At 37.0% G+C, this 17,941-nt stretch overlaps 1 protein-coding gene across 4 annotated transcripts in view; it reads left to right on the top strand.

Annotated features, from left to right (window-relative positions):
• Positions 1-16,859, top strand: part of LOC145996208 (lisH domain-containing protein ARMC9-like) — a 50,370-nt gene extending 33,511 nt beyond the window's left edge. The window contains exons 12-17 of one of the 4 annotated variants that reach the window (XM_083132627.1): positions 1,117-1,237; positions 1,863-1,992; positions 8,236-8,382; positions 12,954-13,090; positions 13,314-13,407; positions 16,715-16,859. In XM_083132627.1, coding sequence (XP_082988753.1) covers positions 1,117-1,237; positions 1,863-1,992; positions 8,236-8,382; positions 12,954-13,090; positions 13,314-13,407; positions 16,715-16,787 — 702 coding nt within the window. In that variant the 3' untranslated portion in view covers positions 16,788-16,859. Of the gene's footprint in view, positions 1-1,116; positions 1,238-1,862; positions 1,993-8,235; positions 8,383-12,953; positions 13,091-13,313; positions 13,428-16,714 lie in introns of all 4 variants that reach the window. The other 3 variants (XM_083132628.1, XR_014442760.1, XR_014442759.1) reach the window with 3 other exon arrangements.
• Positions 16,860-17,941: the final 1,082 nt, after the last annotated feature.

The following is a 17,941-nucleotide window of genomic DNA, read 5'->3' as shown; positions in this document are numbered from 1 at the left end:
CAGAAGCTTTTATTATTAGAGTTTTCCTGTTTTAATGTGTTGGTTAGCTAAATCAAGTACCTATAGAATGCAATTCTATAAATTCCTTGCGTTCAATTTCTAATACTTACATACCCTTTTCGTCAGCATTATTGGTATAACTGCATGTTGTCAGTTTCACAGCACTTCACTTGGATATACTGTACTGAAGCAGAAATCCCATCGATAATGCAAGGAAATATGACACTTTCTTTTGTTCGATTCAGTTGTTTCACTTATATGCAAGAGTTAAGTTGTTTGCTTTACAGAGAAGAGAGAAGTAGCTTTATGCATTGAAAAATGAGTCCGCACTCATAGTTTTTGCAAGCAGAGGGTTCCAAACCTCAGTGGAAATATCAACATATAATACCGAGAATGTATAAGGAGAATGATAAATTACAAATTGTATTTCTTAATCAATCATTCTTCACTCTTATCTCATTTAGTCGTAACTTTAAAAATAATCAAATATTTTATTTTAAACTTACTGTGTATGACAAAATTCCATAATCCTTTCTTAGCTTGTGAATTTTAATAATTTTCCAAATTCACTATTTTGCAGTTTGAATTCAAATCATAGAGAATAGAGAAATTAAGTCAATTTAATAGAAGATAATATTGGTACTTGGCAAAACCATACGTGGATCTATATGAGTTTATTATTTCCATTTGCAAAAACATCGATTTAGTTTAGTTTGTAATTGTCAGGGAAAAATGTAAATTTTGTCCTGGAAAACCTGGAAAAGTCAGGGAATTTAATTTCTGCTTGTTTGTAGCCACCCTGTTAATTCTATCTGTACTTTGAATTTTAGGTATGTACATGCAAGTGTAAAATTACATGTCCTTGCACTTTCTATTTCTGAATTTTTCCTCCTGGCTGCTTTATTATTTTTACTTAACTAATAAATTCAATGAAAGGGAATAAGTGAAACTAATTCACAAGTAGAGAATAAAATGTAATTAAAGATGAAGAGGACAACAAACAGACAAGTTAAGTTGTCCAGGTGCAAATTCTCACTTCCATTGACCTTGATGATAGGGCAAAAAGGTTGTAGATATAACGGAAAGGACTTGTTAATGATGCGTTCCGTATTGCAGGAGGAAATTGACTTGATGGAAGAGGAACTGGATGCAGATGACCCAGTGAAGGGAGGAGCTGAGGATCTCACAGGAGAAGAATTGCTGAACCACAACTACCGCCTTGTGTTCCCAGTGCATGGTAAGTTGTAGCAACATAATAGAGAGTCCATCCCTGTTCTTCGCTTTATCATAATACTGTAAAGTCCTGATAATTTGAGGTAGATGGAACCAAGAGTTCCCCGAATTACAAAAAAAGACTTAGACTACAAGCAATAACCTGGGGAAAATCAGAAAAGTTGGAAGAAAGAAACATGAAGGCACGTTTAGGGGAATGTAGCTCCACAGATTCTCAGTCTCAGCCAGTTTTTTTGTATGTGATGTGATCAGAACCACACTGTGGCTGACTTTAGCCCCCCCAGGTCTTCGTGTTCATAGTCACCACACCTTAGACACACTGCTTTGGATTTTCAAATGTCGTTTGTGTGAGAGAACCGATAATAATTCCTACATTGCAACCCTGATCTTATTTTAAGCTGAACCCAAAATATTTAGGCCATTCGGAATTGATGAAGACTGTGTCCCGTGTAGCTATATACCATTACCGAGAATGGAAGTGAAGGTGGTGTGTAAGAGCTGTGACGTTGGACTATGCACCACCCGAGTTTCACTTTCCCAGCTGCACACGGCGCCACGTGACCGGCATTTGTTTCTCACAGTGTAGAGTCATGGACAAGTAAGGTACAGTCAAATGTTTTTCTTTTCAGGGGTTGTCCATCCTTCGTCGTATTGTGCTGAGTTGTTGACAAGACCAACAACACCACGTCTCCGTTCACCCACTGACAAATTTCCTTCTCGTCAAGTATCAGTGGCCGAGGAGGAGATGGATAGCTATAGGTAAGATTTGATTTCATTTTCCTTTCTTTCTAAAATAGCAAAGTTATTACCAAAGAAAAGTTGAAGCTTCTTTCTTCTTGTAGGAGATATTTGTTTTAGTAACCTTGTACGGAAAGATTTACTATGAGCTGGCAACTGTGACCATGCAGTAGTCTGTTTTTTTTACCTTCTGCAAGATGCTGTGACAAGTAATGCCATCTGTTTTATTTTCCCTTCTGCAAGATGCTGTGACAAGTAATGCCAAATCTGCTGTTCTTCATGCATATACCGGGTGACTGGTAATTAGATGTATTCCCTGAAAGGGGTTAAAGTAGAGACAATTTGCAATAAATTTGACCATATGATACCCCGTCCGAAAATTAGTAGTTTTCGAGATAATCGAATTTCAATTGTTTTTTAAAAAATGACAATTTTCCACATAAAAAGATGAATTAAGAAAAAGCTGCTCATTGTATGGAACTTATTTCAGCATTTTCTGATAGCTAACAAATAAGTGGTTCGTTGAAAAAAAAAAATTCCCAAATAACAATCACATGTAAGTAAAGGGTGGGTCTAAACTTACAAGTGATGATAAAAAAATGCACTCTTAGTTTACTTGGCAACGTATTAATAACAAAAATGGTATGACACGAAGCGTACACATTACTTAAATTACTTCCTTGTGACTTCTGCTATCCAACAAGGTACAAATGTTGCTAACATTCACATTTGTGTACAAGAAATAATACTTTATTCATCTTCATGTGAATGGAATCAATGAACAATACAATTAAAGAACATTACACATCTTGCTCAAAGTGGGCACCTCCGTTACGAATGCAGGCACGCAGGTTTTTACGGACATTTGGTCTCTTAACTCGTGATGTGATGGTGTCCTTGATGTGTTGAGCAGCTGTTAAGATCCTCTCCCTGAGCTCTTCTTGCGAGTTTACCGGTGTCTTGTCATGTGGCTCCAAATGTAAAAGTCGCAAGGTGTCAAATTGATCGGGGGATCGGGCTGGGTAGTCATCATGCTGATAAATCATGTCATGTCTTGTAGCTAGAGGCACATCCTCCAACAACATTGCCATTCCGTTCCTCAAAATTTTTAAAAAAAAAACAATAGAAATTTGATTATCTCGAAAACTACTAATTTTCGGACGGGGTATCATATGGTCAAATTTATTGTAAATTTAACCCCTTTCAGGGAATACATCTAATTACCAGTCACCCTGTATAATCTTCGTGTTATTACTATTTTGTTCTCTGCAATGTTTGAAATGTTCGTTTGTTGATAAGTAATTCAACAATGGTTATGGGCCCAGTACATCCGCTGCTGTGCATAGTAGCTTTCATTTTGCCAGTTATTGAAGCATTTTATTTATTCCAACACCAGTGTGGCAATAGTTCTGATCCAACATCACACTGCTGAGGTTGGCAAAGTCTTCATATTTTCTTAATGTTACTGACAATGGTTCTACATTAGCTTACAATGTTAATGGGACATTACCCATTGTCTAGCACTTTTACCTACTTATTCTAACACCATGTTTATGAGAGAGCGCATCTTCTCTTGCCTTCAGCTGAATAATATCTTTTTTAGGATGTCTACCAATGAAGAAAGTCATGAAAGCCAATGATAACACCATTAAGCCTTGTTTCCATGATATGAAAAACTCAATATGCTGACCAGTCAGAAATTTATTTTATTTTAAAACATAAACTAAACGTTACGTTTCAACCTTCTAGCAAGGTCTTTTTCAGATATCTTCAGAATATTATTTTTTTTGTATTTGGTACAGAGTCTGAAGAAGACCTTGCTAGAAGGTTGAAACGTAACGTTTAGTTTATGTTTTCAAATAAAATAAATTTCTGCCTTGGTCAGCATTTTTATTTTTTTGGTATGAAAGCCAAGAAAAAGTAAAGAAATCAACAAGTAGATCAAGAAGCCAAAACTTTTTACTTCACAATGACTGATTAATTATTTCTCCTGTAGTCTACAGTTCTTATAAGCATAAAAACACAGTTTTTGTTGTGACATTTCAGAGCACACAATCCTTTCATCATAAATTTATTTTTAGTTTGATTAAATATACAGTTATATCAATGGTTAAATTAAAAAAAAAAAAAGAATCAGTTATGCAGTGGTTTTATGTATATAACATTATTTAATAACTCATAAACATATATGCTTGTAACAGCCACAGACTACAGAAGAAATAATTCTACAATGCAAGTAGGGTGTACGTACAAGAAAAACTGATTGATTGATTTTTTTATTTTACTTCACTTTTCTGCCTCTTTGGCTAATTGCGAAGATGAATTCATATTTTGGATGCGTGCGACTTACTCACTATCATATATAAGCATAAAATCAAAATTTCTGATTTACTTACATACAGTGAGTACATACTTGTCAAAGACAACGTTTCAGTGGCAACTGCCCCCTTCTTCAGGTCAAGAAGTCTACTTTACGGAAATCCACAAAGCTTTGTGATTTAGAAAGGATATACAGGGGATGGACAAAAATATGGAAACACCTGCGAAGGAAAGCCGGAATGCTGTAGCTAATAAGGTGGCAGGACCGCCTTTAGCTTCCAAAATGGCTTGCAGTCTCCGAAGAATGGATAAATACAAGTCCTGGGTGGTGGATAATGGGATCTTGCACCATTCTTCATGCAAAACATGGTCACAATCCTTCCCAGTGTCCTTCTGTCTCTGTCACTCAGTGTATATTTTCGTCCATGCAGGTGTTTATCTGTTGATTTCTTTCCGGACACATTATTATGTCGTCATGATCTTGGATAGAGTGTCTCTCGATATGCCAAATAACATGGCTACTTTGGTAACAGAAGCGCCTGCAAGGCCGGCACCAACAATTTGCCCTCTTTGAAAGACTGTCAGCTTGGACATGATTCAGTATCAACTGCAATGCACGCTATCTACAGTGCAACTGTTGGTTCCTACCAGTCCAACAGCATCCTATCCCATGGTGCAAAACAAAAGAATGTCGCACCGCATCCGATTTCAAGTGGAAAAATTGTGTCGATATCACCCATTCCGATGTCGTGGTGTTTCCATATTTTTGCCCATCCCCTGCAGGTTAGTATGTGTACAGGTTGAATGCTAGGATAACATGCGAGGATGAGGATGATTGTGATAAGATGGATGAAGGGACACTCACAAACATGTAAGCACAACAACACGAACGTCACAAGATTATGCTGGCTGGAAGTCCAGATGCCAGAGCCTTGCTAATCTGCCAAATGCAGTCAGTTTTCATCTTAACTGGCATTTTGGTAGGGGATTTTCATTAAATATACATATATTAAATTTTTTTATTTGCTAATTTCCAACTTTACATAATGCCTCCCTGATGACGCAGTGTTAGTGTCGTCGCATTGTATAGATCCACCAAGCTTTCTGAAACCTCGGAAAATATGCGAACTAACCGGCCTCCCCCACCCCTTCTTTCACCCCCGGTGTTTTCTCTGGCGCTGGTCAGGCAAGGACCTTCCCACTTCCGCTGACACAGTGTTGCTAATTTTACTCTCTTCAAGAATTCGAGGAGTGTTGTTGATGTGCGTAGACGTGTTTTTCAGTAAATGTAAAGTGTCGAAAGTTGTGCACAGCAGTGAGCGAAATTTGCTACTACGAATCATTGAGAAGTGTGAAAAAGATAAAAGAGGCGGGTGGAATTATCCTCGCGATCAACCCCTAAAGAGAGCAGTATATCTAACGGGACGGTCGGAGTCATTGCTTAAAAAACTGAAAAGAGAGAAAAAAGATTTACAAACCCCTGACCAGAAATTGTCCATGAAATGTACATAGTGAAAAGAAAAGTTCCTACAATATTGAAACTTTTAGCTATTGCTAAGGAAGAAATTAATTATCAGGGGGGGCGAGAAACATTACGGAAAATTATGAAACAAATAGGCTTTAAATTTTAAAAATGTAGAAACCATGGACGTCCGCAGGATTTTTTCCAGGGAGGGGCAAGGATGGTATTTTTCCAGGGGGGCAAAAAGCCACATTTTCCCCAATAATAATGTTGTTCCCTCAAAAAACATTGTTTAAATTTGAATTTATCGTGTTCGTTCATTAATTAACACATATTATTGTGGCTGAAATGAAATTATATGTGTCAAATATATAATTTTAGTTGACTTTCATTTTCCAGGGGGGGGGCACAACACCCCTTTGCCCCCCCCCCCCCCTTCCGGACGCCCATGGTAGAAACTCTCGCTTAGCTCTGGTTGAACGAAGCAACATTGTGGTTTGGAGAGCAAGATATCTTCGTGCGATCAACAGATTCCGCAACGAAGGGAGGCCTGTTGTTTACATTGATGAAACTTGGATTCATGCTTTTTTATTTTTTTCTACATAATTTTTTTTTATAGTTTACATAATTTAGAATATTAATCTTGTGTGTTTAAATTGTTGATATCCTTCTGCGAGACAGCAGGCATTTTTAACTTTAGTGTCCCCCTTCCTCCTCTCTCTCATGCTATGTTATTTGAATTACCACGTCTAGAAACGAAACTTAATATTCGGCCTGTATATTTGTTTACTTGCAAACCTTTCACGGCACACGCCCACTTCCAGATTTGGCAACACAGGGGGAAAACACGTGTTTCTGCCATCCCTTCCCTTGCCCCAGAGTTCCCGAGCTCCCCTCCTAAACATTCGACACTAGCGCCACTTGTTTCTGGCCAGGGTTTCAAATAAGTTGGTGGATCTATAATCAAGGGGTCCCAGGTTTGATACCCGGCGGAGGCACATAGTGGTTTGGATCCCACTTTAAGAACTGTAGATCCAGTTCCGATTAGCCTTACTGTGCCTAAAGTGGACTTAAAACACCAACTTGATCAATCAATCCAACTTTACATAAGTAGGAGTTGTACATATAAAGGTTAAGAAAAATGAAAAAACACAGGCCAAGATAATAAATGAAAAAGTCAAGAATTTTGGGTTAGTTATTTTGGGAGAGACCCATGTTGCAAGTGGAAGCATTTTTTGATGTCTATTATTAAGCTAGACATGATACTTGAAAAATATGATGAGTGAGAATTTTCAGAATCCCATGAATTCCTTATAGAGAATAAAAACTCAACAATTTCAACTTCAAGTTAGAGCTAATCAAATGGAAGTTTCGACTTTTCTGCTTGTCAAAAGCTTCATCAAACTGTCCTCTTTCCGTTGATATGTTTTTCTATGCCATCGGAAGTTCGATATTTCCAAGAGAACAAATCAAATAATACCCCCATAAGTTTAATTCATTTCTCCTTGCCTCCTACGGTCAACCTGGCAGTGTTGCCAAACCTGATGTACATAAAAGAGCTAAATTTCACATTAAATTGAATTAAAACTGACTTTCAAGGAGCTAGATTTACGAAGGCTGGATAATGTTCTTCCTAGGGTAATTTTAATGTTAGGTGTCAAAGGGGTGGGGGTGCTGCTATTACCGTTAACTTCAAAGTAATGACAATTTATTCTAAGTTTTCAGGTGGCATCTCAATAATCCACCGATGGTCGTATGAAATTGAAAATAAAGGATTCTCGGATAACAATATTATGTTATCTCCACGGCACTGTAAAAGAGTAGCTGGGAAGGTAAGGGGGGTTGGGCGATGCAGCGAATATAACAATGTCACGTCACGTGCAAAATTTATACTCATGGCAAAAGTTGGTCTATGTGGACCGGTGCCAGTGATGGCATCATAGTGGGACAGGGGGCGGGTGCCCCAGTTCACAGCCAAACAATTTTACGATAAAGCCAGATCTGGCCCCAAAAGAGCTAAGTTGGCAACACTGGCAGAGTGAAGGGCCTGGCGAAAACTGTCCGCATGCCCTTAATAGGCACTTTTTGTTCAATACTGATACCAGCATGGTGAAGGAAGTGTGTGCAAGCCCGCTTACAAACAAAAGCACCTGTTCTTGTTTCGGGACACAGTCTGTAGCTTTTCAGATATGGGTGCGATGCTGTACACAACTGGGTAATGATAAGAGCACGGTGGGCCACACAATGTTTTCATATATTTCTTTTAGTGCTGTATTATAGTGGATATTGTATAGAAGGGAATTATATTTTGGCAGGATTTGGGGAGCTGAAAATACATAGGAAATGTAAAAAGTGGAAACATGCATCATTATTGATGGCCCAGTGCATAACTTTGAGAATGTTTGTGATTACTTTTGTTCAGTATGTTAAATAATTAAATACAGCATGTAAAAACAGGATGGTACATCTCTCTATGCTTCTAGGAAGGAAATGGTTGTACCAGAGACAAGTGAAGTTACCAGTGTAGGATGTAGCCTACCAAATTTGAATTTGGAAGCAGTGGAATGCCAAGATGATCCTGAGAAGTGTATTGCGACTGGAAACAACTCACCAAAGGAATTCAATAACAGGTCAGTATTCTATTGTCATCGGTTGTCATTTCTCAGATATTTCTCAACTTATGTTTTCTTTGATAATTTTCCATCATTAACTTTGCATTAAGTTTGAGTGGGTACCAATACTTGGGATATTTCCGTACTGTTTTACTAACATACTTTACATTTCAACCCATAAAGTGAAGAAACCATGATGGGCCAGTCAGTAGGATGTCTGGTTACCACAATGGGGACCCAGGTGTGTTTTCTGATCTTGCCCCTGCATGAAATGGCTCTGGGCTTTACCCAGCCTTTAATAAATTGGTGTCTGGGAGCTACACTGTAAAGATGGCCAGAGCATGGTGCACATCCGATCACCTGCAAAAATTGCCAAGATAATAAATGTGTGTGGGCCCTTCATGACAAGTCATCGTGTCCGAGCAAGGAAAGCCACTGGATCACTTGGTGAAGTAAGTATTATAACGAGAATGGATTTTAAAGGGAAAAATTTTCCTCTAAAAAAAAGGGAAATTATTGCCAAAAAAGGGGGGGAGGACTATAGTTAGTGGCGTGCAAAAATATACCACAGTCCTTTTTCATTTCCTTTTTTTAAATTTATTTATTTATTAAGGTAAAGTACAGCGAATAATCTTACCATCCGTTTCGATGAAATCTTCCTTGCAACAGCTTACCGCATTCCATAGCTTGCTGCCACTTGCACCTGGCTTCACCATTTCACTGACACTCGAAACTGTCGTCACTGTGACACAGTTAAGGCAAGGAGGGACAATGTCCACTAGGTCTTTCTCGCTGGGGCAGCTGCCATTCACTGTTGCCAACTTTGCTCTTTTGGAGCCAGATCGTGGCTCTTTCGTGCACTCGTTTGTCTGTGAACTGTGGCACCCGCCCTCTTCCCCACCATGATGTCACCACTGGCTCCGGCCCATAAAGACCAACCTATGCCATGAATGTACATTTTGCACGTGAGTGGTATTCATAGGCTGCTTCACCCACCCCCTCTTTCCTCCCCACATATTTTTATATATAGCGCTGTGGTTAAGGTGAGGATGTCAATATTATTAACCGGGAATCCTTTATTTTCGATTTCATATGAGCATCATTGGATTATTGAGATGGGTGATGCCGCCAAATCTAGGCAGTGAAAACTAAGAATAAATTGCCATCACTTTAAAGCTAACGGTAATAGCAGTGCCCCACCCCTCTGACACTTACAATTACCCTAGGAGGCACTTTATGCAGCCTTTGTTAATCTAGCTCCTTGAAAGTTAACTTTAGCTATATTTAAGGTGAAATTTAGCTCTTTATGGACACCAGGTTTGGGAACACTGCAAGGATGGCTGTATGAGGCATGGAGAAATGCATTACGCTTATGAGCCATTATTTTATTCGTTCTCTCGGGAAAGTCAAACATCCAATGTCGTAGAAAAGTACATGGACGGAAAAGGACACGTTGAACTACATTGCTGGACAAGAAAAACCGGACACTTGCATTTTTTGTGATAACGCATAAATTCTGATTCGAAGGCTAACTAAATTTTTGGAAATATATTCAACAGAAAACAAACTTTGAGGACGTTCTACATACATTAATAAGTTAAATTAGAACAAAAACGAAAGTTACAGAAAACTACCAAACTGAGTAAGTAATTGCAATTCAAGTGTCAAATATTACAGTGTCTGTTTTTTGTTTTTTTTTGTCCAGCAGTATATGTCATAGTAGAAGGAAGAGTCGAAACTCCCATTTGATTAGCCGTAATTTGAAGTTGAAGTTAATTTCCCATAAGGAATAAATGGGATTCTGTAAATACTTATTAATCATATTTTTCAAACATCGTGTCTAGCTTACTAATCAACTTGAAAAACAGTTTCCACTTGCAACATGGAGAAAAATACATACTCTCTCGCATACTAAACCCTTTTTTAAACAGCAGTGCCCGATCCGACGATATTGAAATAAATGCACAACTAGTACGTAATTGTCCCTCCTCACCTTAAGTTAAAAACTATTCTAAAATACTTCGCAATAAAAGTCTAAATCTAGCAGATAAGTACACTTTCAACCGAACAGGCGTGCCGCTTACAATGTGTTTCTTGCTTCGTAAGCCCAGATCGCATTGTTTCAATAATCGCTGCAACATGCTCCCAACACTCATGGAGGGAAGATAAGGTAGAAGGTGCTTGTTCTTTCTTTCCTCTAAACTGCACCAAATAGACAATTCTTGAAGGTTTTGTTTAGTGGAAAATACAGCTGTACAAAATATTTGATATCGTGTCAATAAAGGACCAAGGAAGATGTTTTTTAAAAGGGAGTGAGGAATGGAGGCTGAAAAACTAGTCAATAAAGGGGCCAGAAATGAAAATGTTTTTAAAAAGTGGGGAAAAAAGGGAAGTCAAAACCATTTAATCTTGTTGGTGGAAGTATCAACCCTGTTGTTATTTATTCCATGGTCCATGTTGAAAAATAAAAAAGGACTTCCTTTTAAAATCTGATCTCGAATTATAACTAGGGAACGGATTTTAAGCTGCAGAACCTTTCCAAAAAATATAGCTGTTTTCATACCATCGTTGACATATGTATTTTAGGACATGAAATGAAGTAAAATGAACACACTATGTTGCACCTTTTCGTGAGATTAACACATTTATCCCCTTTTGACCCCCTCTTTGATGTTTCAGCACCTTTTTCCTTCCTTTTCTAGGGGTCCCGGGTTCCATACCCGGTGGAGGCACAAGTGGTTTGGATCCCACTTTAAACTGTAGGTCCAGTCTCGATTAGCCTTACTGTGCATAAAGTGGACTTAAAACACCAAATCAATCAATCAATCCTTCCTTTTCTTTCATGTTCTGATAAAAATGTGGATAGAAAAATAAATGATTTTCACTCTTCTTGAGCAGCTATATAAAATCCTATAGTCTCATTGTGTAGAGCAGAACGAGAGCTATAAGATGGGATAATATAATCATTGCAGCTCCAATAGTTCCCAAGATAATGTAGTCTCTCCACACATAAGGATCTCCTGAGCTCAAGGCATCAGCGAATTACATTCGAGAATGTAGAAATGTTGAGCATAATCCAGTATAACAAGTAAATGTCATGTTTACTTCCTAAATACTGGTTACTTTATGTAATTATTACTTATTATGTTATTTGCTACAGTATTGAATGAAGAATGTTAATATGACCGATTTAGACTTAAACTTAAAGGTGCGTCCTTTTTTGCACCTTTTTGAAAACATTTTCAGAACCTTTTTCCCCCTTTTCTGACCATAATTTTGCACCTTAAAATCCTTTCCCTAATTATAACTAAACTATCCACAGCATTAGCCTATCTAATCCGTGTTAGTGTGCTTATCAGTCATATAGGTTTCATAATAACTACTTAAAAATGGGGAGTATTTTTATATATACTGCTGGACAAAAAAAAACGGACACTTGCATTTTTTGTGATAACACAATGGGTCGATAAAAGCTCTGGTACAAGGGCTAACTAAATGTTGCAGAAACTGAATTAAGTACGAATGCATAAACAAAGTCCGAGCCTATGAATGGTGCATATGGTACTACATGATCTGCCGAACATTCTGTAATATACCTGCGAGCTGTTATTGCAATTCAGATGTCAAATATTAAAGTGTCCGGTTTTCATTGTCCAGCAGTATATATATAAAACTTCCATAGCGTATACTTTGTATGGTCAATGATGTTACTTCCGTAAAGTAAAGAATTAAGTTTGTGCTTCAGTGTAACCACTTAATATGTACACAAGTGGACTTGAAACTACAGGCCAAGCTCAGTTGTAATTAATGGTTATTTATCTAAATGTTAGTGTGATATTTATTAGAATTCTTGTTAATTGAATATTGATGCAATGCTTGAATGTAAATCATACAATTTAATGCATTTGTAATAAACTTGGAATTGCAAGGATTTGCACGTATCTGATTGAACAATAAAATAATAGCTTACAACTAGTATTAACCCTAGCTTACCCATGCCGTACGAGAAACTTACTTGCCTGAGGGGGCCACTAAAATTGAAGAAACCATTTTGTTACTGAATCACTGCTTCCTTTGTTGATTATACATGTGCAGTTATTTATTAAGTATAATTAATAAAAAATTACCGTCATTATTAATGCTTGTTTGTTCATAGAGGTGCAGTTGTTTATTAATTATAATGATTACAAAAAATACGAATTGTACACCATCACTGGCATGAGTGTCTCGAATAACATGCATTCAACAATGGCAGCTAGGCCCACCAAGTACATTTTGCCTCCTACTAACATTACATTTATGTTTTTATCAACAAAAGTAATACACAAATATTGAGAACACCCTAGGGAACAATGTTTATAAAAATTTTCATAGTTGAAAAAATAGTCCTCCCCCCTTCTCGGGTAAGCTACAGTTAACCTACTTAGGTCAATTGCCTCTCGCTATACATAGTTTTATGGCTCGAGGATAAATGGGGGTCCAATAATGTTATCTATTGCATGGTAAGACATTAACACGTGACTTGCCTCCCACATAGAGATAACTTCCCATGGGTGAGTCATAATCTTTCTCTTATCGTCTTTCAATAGTGAGGGAAAGAGTGGTGAAATTGCCGCAGATGTGGTGAATGAGGTGTCAGAATTTTGTTGGAGAGCCGAGAACCCTCAGTCATCTGCAGAAAGCATTTCTTCAAATGCTTCTAAAATTCCAAGTCCATTGAAAACAAGTGAGTTAATATATTTAAATAAACTCCTCACTTTAATTCAGTGATCAGCACAAAGCACAGTGATGCAATGTAACCTTTTGCACAATACTGCACAGGCCTATTTGATTTCATAAATTAGGGTAGCTACAGCAAGTTTTTGTTACTTTATTGTTTCATTATGCATACTCATTGAATTCCTTGAAAGGCATACTTTAGTTATGAAATGCATTGTTCTTGTTTGCAGGGCTGGGCCAACGACCACCACAAGTTGACACTGAGTCGGCTACGCCAACTGCAACCGAAGAAAGTGCCAACTCCTCAGATACCAAAGATGGAGGGTACTGATGTTTTTCATTAAGCAAGTATCCGTAGTGTAGATAATTAGAGTTCTGCACTAATTGTAGACTGTTAGAAAATAGGAATAGTAGACATAGTACAGATCCCTTCGGGAAAGATCACCCCGTATGCCTCTGTACATATGAGTTCTCAGTACGGAAAATATTAAAATTATCCTTGCACAGTATTATATTAGAACATGTGATACGCCTTGTTTATTTTGGCCATATGAAATATTTTATTTGTTTTCTGTTAATTTCACAGAAATCTGTTTGATTTATTTGTTAGTTTCAATACTGTTGTTTGTGTTGATTTAAATATGTAATTTTTGCTGTCTATTTGTTACACGTAATATCGGAAGCTGAAGTCATTTCTGGTTTATAAACATTTGTAGAACTGTCCAATCTTTTATTGATTCCGTTGCCGGGACAACAGTGCGTGAAAAGGAAAAAGTAAGTTGAGTTGCGTGAGATGATGTTAATTTTGTGAAAAACACTGTGTTAAAGGAAAAGCCGCAACTTAATTGATATGTGATTGCGTTTGTGAATATTGTTATTTTGCAGTGATTGTTTAAAGGTAAAATGAGTTATTAAATTTGTAAAATGGCAAGAAACTATTTCTTTTTTCAAATCGTTACGTCCTGAGAATGCTCAGTGTAGCATAACATTAAGGAGAGTCTCATAACTCAGCTGCACAGGGAGATTGGGTAGCTACCGTGACGTAGTGATCCGTGATCCAGTGGCGAACACCAGAAAGGAACGTCACACATGATGATAGTTTAGGCCCCCTCAAACTGTTATGCAAAAACTTACACAAGAGAATATAAAATGGACATACTATTTTTGGGGAAAGTTAGTAAATGCACAGCATAAGTATAGAGTAGAAATTAGTAAGCATACTTAAAATAAACTTTATCCGTGGCTTAGTAGGAAAAGTTATGAAGTTTCTTCTGAATGGATGAAAATTTATACACTTCTCACAAAATGTTTGGAATATTGTTCTATTAGGCACTATGGGGGATAGGCAGGGTGGATTATGTCAGCAAAAACACGAGAACGTCCAGCAGACAGACAGATACCATATGTTGTTGAGTTCCAAGCCCTTACCTATCACCTTTTGGCTAATATAATAATGTTCCAAACTTTTTTTGAGGAGTGTATACTTTATAAAATACAAGTAAATTACATGAAAAAGAGGAGAATGAGGTGCAGACAACATAAAACATTTAAATGGTTGCCCCATAGTGGAAATGAAAATGTATCAAGCTAATTATTGGGGCTCAACTTGAAACATGTTTGCTCTTAAGATTTAGTGAAGATGAAACTTAAGACAGAGACCACTCTATCTTCTAAAAATATAAATAAGTAAATTGCAAAATCCTGCGTTACTTGTAGCTTTAATTTTGTAAAAGCAACAGTAATGTATTTATGTAATGACTTTTGGAAATTTGGGATTCTAGAATGGATATGTTTATCTTATAAGTCTGCTGAAATTTTCTGCAAAATAATTTTTAAATACACTTTCTTTTCATGATTTTTTTTTCTTAGGTAAGTTAAGAATATACTATGATCATATTTGTTTTAATGTACGTATAAGAAATATAAATAAATGTAATAATATATAATTCTAATAATACATTTCCATCTTGGTCAACATCAGGGCCAGACTGGGACTGCCCAGAGGGCGGTGGCAGTTTTCCTCAATAGGGTGCAAATTGCAAACAGTTGGGAGACAAAAATGTGCCGAATATGCATTTTCAGAAAGGCACCGAGAAGGCACACCGGGATTTTGCCCGGTGTCCTGGTGGGCCAGTCCGGCCCTGGTCAACATGCATTTTTGTGCTGTGTTGATAACACAGGAAAAAAAAAGTTAAAATTTGCTAGGTAGAGAAACTGCATGTCACTGTTCTTAATTTCTATTTTTTTTATTATTATCATTATCATGTAAGTTGTTCATAACTTGGTGCAATTTAAAGTAAACATTTCTCTGATAATCTTAAGAATAAAACTTAAAGGAAATATTCTTTGTTAAAGGATTCTCTCTGGCAAGACAAAAAATCAAATCAGCACAAACATAAAATATTTTCTATAATGTTACAAACAGTATTTGTTTTTTTGTTTCCTTTTTGTGATTGTGTATGATTTTGTATGCTTGGGTTTCTTCCATGGTTCTGTGTAGCTTATAAGAGCCAATAAGGTTTGAACTTTCAGCCCTCCCCCATGCGACGCGGGAGGAAGTATAAATATGGCCTGTGTCAGAGGACAGTGAGAGTGTGTTTAGGAACTGGATAGCAGAAGGGAGAGTGATCTTCGGGCTCCAGTGGCCTTCCACGAGAAAAAGCATCCCGAGGCAGTTCTGCCGATGCTTAGCTTCCACTTGGCAGTTCTGCCGTGGGGCTCAAATTAGAGGAATGTAAATAATGTAACTTAGAGAATTATTGGAAGAATCCGAGCCTTGTTTTGTTAAATTGTAAATAAATGTATAAAGCCCATTTCTGCGAGTTTTCAGCAATCACCCTGCAACATTAATTCAGTAAGTTCTTGCCTGTGATTGATTCTTTGGCTCCGAGCGCTCTGGTGAGGAACGGGATGGGAACCCAGGACTAACGAGCCTATTTAGTTGTTTAATTGGGTTTTTCCTGCCAGAAGCAGCCCGGTAAGGGTGGAGTGTTGCGGAACAATAAGTATGAGGGTTACTGCTTAAATCATGGCAACTATTATTTTTTGTGAAATATTACTTTTGTTACCACAAATGAACTTATGTTCTTGAGACTTTGTTGCCTTTGTATCTATTTATTTACCTGTCGTTAAGAATGAACAAGACTCAGCTTGAATCTTCTGAAGTGCTGGGATGAGAATTAATAGAATACCCACCCTGTGCTATTATTATTATTACCTGAAATTGTTGCATCCATTGTGTGGGAGACTCTTTCAGACATGTGGAGACATTGCAACATCAACGAAACATCACCCATCATCACTGGCAGCATGTGGTGAACACTTTGGTCTTCTTTGAAGTATTGTAGGTGCCATATTCTTTTAATTGTGTGTAGCACAGTAATGAACACATCTGGAACAATTATTGATTTTTTAATTTTTTTTTCCTCATTTTCGTCCCCTGGTCCCATTTTGATATGTATTGAAATACTCATACTTTAAACAGTTGTGGCCATCGATTTGTGTATTATGAAATTTCTTGCATGAGCCACATTATCACAAAACTTGGTAGCCCTTGATTTGCAAATAAATATGTGTATTTAGAACATTATTTACATCATGCTGTCTGGAATATAATATTTTTCTTTTTTAGGGATGAAGAATACAGCGCTTTCTGTGCACGGCCTCGTATTGCACGAACACCACCACAAAGTGCTAAATATTAATTGTAAAGATCTCTTTCCTGTTTTGTTATTCTGCCTTATACTATGTGGAAGTAAATTTTGATTGAAATTTAAGGCTTTTTTTTTGTACATTTGTAATCCTTTTTGCATGTTGAATGTTGCAATATTGTATTGTCGTCAGCATTCGAAAGAGAGAGAGGTGCAATCACCCCAACCTACCCGGTAAGCTTAAACAAAGAACCTCTCATCTAAGAATATCTACTTCAAATGCTGGTTGTTATAATCCTATATGGAGAACAAGTGTGTTACATGTAGAGCTGAGCCGATACCACCATTTGCTGATACCGACACTTGTATAATTCCAGTATAAAATAACAAAGGCTTGTTACAGAGTCATACTAACTTGTCACATCACGAGGCAGGTATCTAGAAATATATTTGGGGAGACAGTCTGAGCCAAGTGTCTCAGAAATATAATAATGAAAGTATTTCTATTTAGTATGTTAATATAATTATAGGTCAATTCGTAATAATACATAAATTAATTAATTAGTACTTAATTTCTCCAATGGGTATGGAGTATTGTATAATAATAATAATAATATATCTGTATTGAGCGGGCGAGGTTCAGCGTATGCTGTTCTCCCACCTAACCCTTGTCAGAATACAGTCTACAGTTACAAACGGTATATATATCCAATAAGGAAAAAAAGAAAAGAAAACAAATAATAATAATAATAATAGTAAATAAGTAAGAAATATGAACCACAGACTAAGAAACTGAGGAAAGACAACGTTAATACCTGTTTTGTTCTTTGTTTCTTGACTAAAAAATATTGTTGTTCCATAAATAGTAAAAAGACACTATAAAATTAGAGATATAACAGCAAATATTGATCATCTAGCTTACATGTAGTTAAGACTCCTAACATTTGTGTAAGAACAACTGTCCTGCCAAGGAAATTAAAGTCAAAGAAGTAAAAAATTGATATTTTTGTACATTATTGTAAGTAGTGGTGTACATAAATCTTTAGAGGTGTAGTGATAACGCTGTCACCTTGTAATCAATAGATCCCAGGTTCAAAACTCAGAGGAGGCACATAGTGATTCGGGTCCCACTTCAAAATGTAGGTCCAGTTCCGATTAGCCTATCTGTGCGTAATGTGGACTTGAAACAAAGACTCCATCTTCCTTTG

This window comes from Lepisma saccharinum, chromosome 12, assembly GCF_977018435.1.
Source record: "Lepisma saccharinum chromosome 12, izLepSacc3.1, whole genome shotgun sequence".
NCBI classification, from domain to species: Eukaryota; Metazoa; Arthropoda; class Insecta; order Zygentoma; family Lepismatidae; genus Lepisma; species Lepisma saccharinum.
Note: the sequence above shows the minus strand (reverse complement) of the source record. Positions and strands in the feature narration are given on the sequence as shown.